Source organism: Eschrichtius robustus, chromosome 5, assembly GCF_028021215.1.
Source record: "Eschrichtius robustus isolate mEscRob2 chromosome 5, mEscRob2.pri, whole genome shotgun sequence".
In the NCBI taxonomy this organism is placed as follows: Eukaryota; Metazoa; Chordata; class Mammalia; order Artiodactyla; family Eschrichtiidae; genus Eschrichtius; species Eschrichtius robustus.
In genome coordinates, this window is record NC_090828.1 from 52480491 (window position 1) to 52487480 (window position 6990).

The following is a 6990-nucleotide window of genomic DNA, read 5'->3' on the forward strand; positions in this document are numbered from 1 at the left end:
GAGTCAAAAATAAACTTCCATTATGTGCATACTCTATTTGACTTCATTCTCAATGAAGGGAAGCCGCTTCCCAGTTTGAGAAAAAGCAAAGATTACTACCAAAAATGGGGGGAGGGGAGTGTTAAAGATTCAGTAACTAGCTTATCCCAAAAGTCCATTGATAGCAAAAATAGGAAAAAGGTACCAATTATGACCTTTTATTCACCATTCACAGATGACCCATCAGCGCAGCAGACAACATATCGGACTCATCATTGAATTTTATTTTCCCTGAAGATGCAGACATGAGAGAAAAGGGCTTGGACTTTGGACCCAAGCAGACCTGACTTTGACTTGAGGTCCCATCTTCCATTCACTAGCTGAATAACTTTAGAAAAAGTCCTTGCAACTCTGAGTCACAGAGTCCTCACGTGTAAAGTAAGAACAATGCCAACCATGATCCAGTGGTGTTTTGTGGAAAACAAGCAACATATATAGCAGTTCCTAACCATGTTTGAAGCGAGATAGGGTCTGAATTGATATTAGTTCCCCTTTCTTCCCCCATGTGTCTATGCAAAGCAAATTTGCTTTTGGCTTTGAAACATGAACTTTCTGCTCTCCCCCATCAGAACGCATTTTTCAAGCTGTCACAAATCTAAGAAGAGACGCTAAGAAATGATTTCAAATAGAGGTAACCATTTAACATCGGAGTGTTTGGAAAGAAAAATTAATAATTATATGTTAAACTTCATTTTAATCATATTAACAGTGGAGATGCCAATTTTTTCTTGTGCTCTCCTTTTACATTTCATATCTAAGTAAAACTGTATTCTTTTTCAGAAAGCCCTTGGGCTAAATGACAGCGTATGGGATCAATTCCAACTGCTATTCCTGACCTGCCCCTTAGCCTGTTCTTTAACAAGGCTGATAGGTCAAAGATAGAAATAAAATTCTCAAGTCTTGGCTTAGCTGGATCCTGTCCTTAACGTGCTGAGAGACTTTAAGATGTGTTTTACACTTTGCGGGGTGGGGGGGGGGGCGCGGAGGGGAGAGGTGAGGAGAAAGTTTTATAAGAAAATTTTCTCCACATAGTTTGGTCAGAGTACTGCAATCATTGTCATAAGCAAAAGGAAGCACAATATTGACAGAAAGGAGACCACGTTTATGTTATACAAGGGAAGATGGCGTAGAGTTAACAGTGAAAATCATTCGCTTTAAACTAGAATAGGCAACACGAGTTTTTCCAGGACTTCTGCTACCGTGGGGCTCACAAGTGTGTGTGTGTGTGTGTGTGTGTTGGGGGGAGGGGGTCACGAGCTCCCGGCCCCAGGTCCAACTCACCCAGCTGGAGCTGTTCGCACGTCCGCTCTGGGTTCTTTCCAATCCTGCATCTGTAAATCGCCCCAGGATTGACCACTGAAGTGTTGGCGAGCCAGCTGGCCGTGGGCGCCCCGACTACGAGCCTAAAGTGAGCAATGGGCACGTGCGCGCAGACGTGAGCCGTGCTGGCCACTGAACTCCGGGTCTTCACGGACTCCTCCGCCCACCACTCCGCGCACCCAACCCGCCACCCCAAACTCCAGGGCCTGGCGCCAGAACGCAGCCCGGGTGCTGCCACCCCAAGATAAGTTAGTTTCCCGAGCACTTCTCTAGCGAGCTGGCCGTCGCAGGGTTCCCCTCCTGCCTCCCGCGGAGGGAGGAAAGTTTGAAGCGGGCAGGGAATCCCCGAGGCGCCTTTCGCTCGCCGCTCTGAGATGCCGAGGGCGCCGCCTCCGACCTCACTCACCAGCGGTTCGGCCCGTGGCTGTGCAGCACCACCGAGTAGCCGAACAGGGTGTCGGCGGGGCCCTTGAAAACCAGCGCGCTCTCGGTGTCCACGTTGTAGGGGCGCCCGGTCGGGACTCCCAAGCACAGCAGGAGCACCACCGCCTCCCATACGGCGGCCCCTCGGGGGCCCGGCCCGCACCTCGCTTCCGCAGCCATGCGCTCTCCGAGGGGAACATTCAACACCAAACGGCCACTGTCCGTCCCCAAGTTGCGCGGGATGAGACGGTCGGCCAAGGGGAAGAGCGCCCCAAGAGAAGAGGCTCAGCGTGTCCGGCGCCGGCGGGCGGGCGGGAGGGACGGGGGTTGGGGGGAGGGACAGAGGGAGGGAGGGGGAGTCAGGCCGCGGCGGGCGGAGCGATCAGAGGTGGCCGGGGATGCTGCGCGCCCGCCGGCCCCCACGCCCCGTTTCTGCAGTCTGGAGGTGCGGTGCTCACGTGGTCCCGGGGCGCGGGCCGCTGGGTGGGGTCCCGGGCGCGGTGCGGAGGCGCAGGACCCGGTGCCGTCTCCACGCACGTGAGGCTGTAGGGGGCGCTAGGGGACCTTGGCTGCGCAGAACGCGCGTCCAGGCCGGGGCCTCCTAGTCCCGGAGCACGGGATGACTCCGGGCTCCCGGGACTGCAAGAGTGGAGCCGGAAGGGGTCCGGGGCTTCGCCTTTTATCCGTGGTTGAGGCCTAGATGCTTAGCGGCGTGGCCCCAATCCGACCCGCGCGCGCCCCGCTATGAACGCAGAGGCTCCTCGGCCTGCCCGGCGTGGCCCAAAGGCCGGCCACAAACCTGGGCGCCGGGAGGGACTGCGGCGGGGAACTGTCCTGATCTTCCGTTGATAGTTAAGCGCTATACCTGATTTTGGGGGCATAAGCAACCACTAGGGAGCCACAGATTAAACACAAAGCGCACTCCCTGAAGGCGCCCGATAAAGACGTTATGGTATATCACTTCAAGACTCAGAACCCTGCACCCTTCTATGCCCACTTCCTTCCTCCCCATACTTCCTCTTAAGTCCGGGCTGCTTGCTTGAGGAGCAGTGGCTCGAGCTGAAAGGCATAGGCAGGCAGTTTAGGTTGTTGCTGAGTCCTAGGGCGAGTATGGGTTAAGGAAGCACTGTGACTTGCCTCACTTCAATGGATTCCTCCCTCCGGTTCTTGATGCTCCCCCTTTCCACGCATCCACTCGGTTCCTCCGGATACATCTGCCCTCATGGCTTAGACCCAGCTGAGGTCAAGAGTCAGACACCATAATGAGCCTCTGAAAATGCGCTGGGGACCCACAGCCCAACACACCTGAACTGGGTTTGATTCTCGTCCTAATTAATCCAGGTGTGCCTCAGGTTTCTTTCTAGAGCAACCAGAGACAGCCATAGATAATTAGGCTGGTATTTGCAGAAGATGCAGGTACAGTTATTAATTATTATTGTGTGGAAAAAAGAAAGAAAGAAAAAGCATTCATCAAGTAGTGTGTGTGTGCGCATGTGCATTAAAACCATACTGAAATAGCACCTCTGAAGCTGTAAAGGCAGACACGTAATTAAAATACTTGTTCATTTACTCAGCATATTCATTGAGCAGGCACTTTGCTAGGTCCACAGGATGCCATGGTGAACAAGGCAGGACAAGCTTTCAGAAAAATTTTCAGCCAAGTGGTAGACAGACAAACATTTACTAACTAGAGAAAGTTCTGGATGCTTTAGGGACAGTTAGAGTTGAAGGACAAGGAGGGTTGTTAGGCTAAGCACTTTGAGAGGAGGGATGTGGGACAGGGCCGGCAGGGCCAGGCAGAGGAAGCGGAAGAGGTGGTCTTGGCTAGAGCAGTTAGCGGCTCCCACACAGGATCGTACAATATGAGGCTGAGTAGGGAGGCAGGGACACACTGTGAACCTCCTAAGCCAGGCTAGGACTGTTTATGCTGGAGCTAAAAGGAGGCTGTTGGAGGACTGGTCTGGATCAGCTGCGGGTTTCAGAAGTGTGAAGAAAAAACCGAAGACAGAAAACCTAACTTTGCAGGCTCCTGCAGTACTGAGTGGTGAGATGAGGGTGGCCTGAACTAGGAAGGAGCAGGAGGGATAGAGGAAACAAGAGATTCAAGAGATATCTGAGAGTCAGAACCCGACAGAACGTGGTGATAGCATTGGTAAAGACGCATGTGGAGCTGAGATGAAGGAGTCAGGATGATGCCCAAGTTTCAAGTCTGGGATCTGGGAATATGGTGCTAATTCACAGAGAAAAACACTGGAGGAATGAGGTTATGTGTGTGTGTGTGTGTGTGTGTGTGTGTGTGTGCGTGTGTGCGCGCGTGTGTGTGTGTGTACAGATGGGGGGGCGTTGGTGAATTAAATTTTAGACAGGTGGAGTTTGAGATGCTTGTAGAGTGTTAGGATATTCTAGCCAAACCCAACCCAATCATTTTTACTCTTTTGTCAACAGACAAAACAAGGGGAGTAGTAATCCTCTTATTATTCTCAATAAGGTAGAAGGCAAATAATGGTAAGTGATAAATCTATTGTAAACATGAAATGAAACGGCTTCCAGAAAGTAGCTATCAGGGCCCATGGTGAATGGTCCTGCTCTGATTTTCCGCTCAGGGCATATTCATTTCTGGGTAGATCGACATCCTCATTTCAATCCAGTTCTACAACTAGCTCATCATTCTGAAATAAGCTTGCTGCCACAGAATTTCCAGTGGAGGCCCAAGAAGCAGGTATATCAAAGGCCCTCACACACCCTCCAGGCACTGGCAGTGTCAGAGCCACTGATCTGAACCCCCACCTCTTCCTTTCCCTCCTTTCACCAAAATCTTATACAATGAAATCCACTCAACACAATTCGTTCACAGGATAACTAAGAGGAGTAGTGGCCAGTAGAACACTTGATAGGGCAGGACCTAATTTCTGTAATGGTCATTATGGTTATGATTTCACTACATTTGCAGAAACAGCCACCCTTTATGATCTCATACACTGTGGTAGCCCCGAGTTTTCTTCCTCCAAGGCTTAGAGAACAGTCCATGTTTCCTAAGTTGGGAGAAATAAAGGGTATTTAACATTGCTATTACAGAGCCTGAAGATACTGCTATATCCCCAATCAATTACTTTTGCAGGCAAGAGTGAGAATCAGGTGGGGGGTGGAGAGCATGTAGGCGGGAGAACAGAAAGACTTTTTAAAACTTCTTATGCCTGTCACTCACTCTCAACTGAACTGAAATATTCAGTCATTCAATTAGTGTGTCATTTGATTAATATGTTTCAGGTGCCCACTGTGTGCTAGGAGATGCGTTAAGGTCTCAAATAAAAGACAAAATATAAGTGACTTCTATCCTTGGTAAGCAGTCCTCCCCAGTAGAGAGGATTCTAATATGGGTTCGCCCAATTTCTCAGCTGTTATCAAGAATGAGCATTTCTCCTTGAAAGGCTCTCTTTTCACGGCACTTTTTCAGCCCTTCCCTCCTTTCTATCTGGCCACTCTGAGTTTCCTTTGCTGGCTTCTTTCCCTCTACCCTAAGTGTCGGAAAGGCCTACGGCTCCATTCTAAGCCCTCTTTCCTTCTCTTTCTCTCCTTCTTAAGAGCTCTAACCCATTTCCTGTATCTTTAGATACCAACTAAATAATCTCACTAAATACCACCATGATTCTCCAGTTCGTGTCTCCAGCCTGGACCTCTCTTCTCAGCTCCAGACCCATATGTTTTACTGCCTACCTGACATCTCTACTTGGATGTCTACTGGGCATGGCGCACGCAACATGTCTAACACTGAATTCTGACCCGTATCTCAACTATTCCTCCACTCAATCTTTGTTTCCCAAAAACAGCACTCCATCTGCCTGGTTGTTCAGACCAGAAACTTGGAAAGTAATTCTGAGTCCCCTCTCTCTCTCTCTATTCCCCACATCTAATCCATCAGTAATTAAGTTCTATTGATCGACCTTCAGAATATATCTCCAGCTCATCGGTTTGAGGAGCTTCTTCTGCCCTGCTACCACCCTCTTCCAAGTACGATAATCTCATCTGAGCTGTTCAAGTAATCCAAGACCTGATCTCCCTGTTCATCCCATCCCCACATCATCGATTTTCTACATAGAAGCTAAAGTGAATTTTTAGAATTCTAAATCAAATCATGCAGGCCACTCCCTTGCTTAAATCCTTTTTTGTTTTTTTAAGACTTCTTTATTATTTATTTATTTATTTATTTTGGCTGGGTCGCGTCTTACTTGCGGCACGGGGGATCTTTCGTTGCAGCACGCAGGCTCTTCATTGTGGTGCGTGGGCTTCTCTCTAGTTGTGGTGCGCAGGCTCCAGGGCCCATGGCCTCTGTAGTTTTACATGGGCTCTAGTTGAGGCGCATGAGCTCAGTAGTTGTGCCTCGCAGGCTTAGTTGCCCTGCGGTATGTGGGATCTTAGTTCCCTGACCAGGGATCGAACCCGCGTCCCCTGCATTGTAAGGTGGATTCTTTACTACTGGACCGCCAGGGAAGTCCCTGCTTAAATCCTTTAAATAGTTTCCCATGCTCTTCTAGTACAAACCACACTTAACATGGCCTCCAAGGACTGGCCTCTTTGATCTGGCCTCTGACTACATTGCCAGCTCACACTGGCTTTCCTTAAGTGCATCAAGGTTTTTTTCACCCTCTGTGCCCTTGCCCATATTGTTCCCTCTGCCTGGGCGCACAACCTCTGACTTCTCACATGATTCCTCTCTTTCTTCAGTCTCAGTTGAAAGGTCTTCTTCTCATAGACGATTTTCCTGCTCATCCACTTAAAATAGGTCACCATATTGCAGACCATCCTTTTCACTCTCTTCATAGCTCTTTAATTTATAATCACAGATGTCTTTACCTTTTCATTTTGTCTTCCTCTCTAGAGCACAAGGGCAGAACACATGTTGTGTTGTTACGTTATTCACCACTCTATCTCCAGCACCTGATATGCTGCCTGACCAACAGCAGGTGTGCAGTCAGTATTTTTGAACGGCCCTTGCATGATTTGGCCTTTTAACATCACTAATGTCATAAACTGAAAGAAATCTGGATATTTACAAGTCTATGTTCATTATGGATGTGTCCTTTGGCAGATTCAAAGATGTACTATAAAACATGGGTCTTACTCTCAATCAGCTTATAATTTATAAGGAGAGATATGATATGCCTTGAGAAAAAGAAAAGAAAAGAAAAAACAACCAGGAAAAAAAAAAAA

General features: G+C 48.8%; 1 protein-coding gene across 2 annotated transcripts in view; it reads right to left on the reverse strand.

Moving 5' to 3' along the window:
* Window positions 1-2214, reverse strand: part of ITGA4 (integrin subunit alpha 4) — an 80841-nt gene extending 78627 nt beyond the window's left edge. For both annotated transcript variants that reach the window (XR_011074072.1, XM_068543877.1), the window contains exons 1-2: window positions 1766-2214; window positions 1321-1442 (exon numbers count right to left, since the gene is read on the reverse strand). Coding sequence is in view for 1 of the 2 variants with exons in the window: in XM_068543877.1 (XP_068399978.1) it covers window positions 1321-1442; window positions 1766-1962 (319 nt within the window). In the remaining variant the exon portion in view is untranslated. The remainder of the gene's footprint in view (window positions 1-1320; window positions 1443-1765) is intronic.
* Between the last annotated feature and the right edge of the window lie 4776 nt (window positions 2215-6990).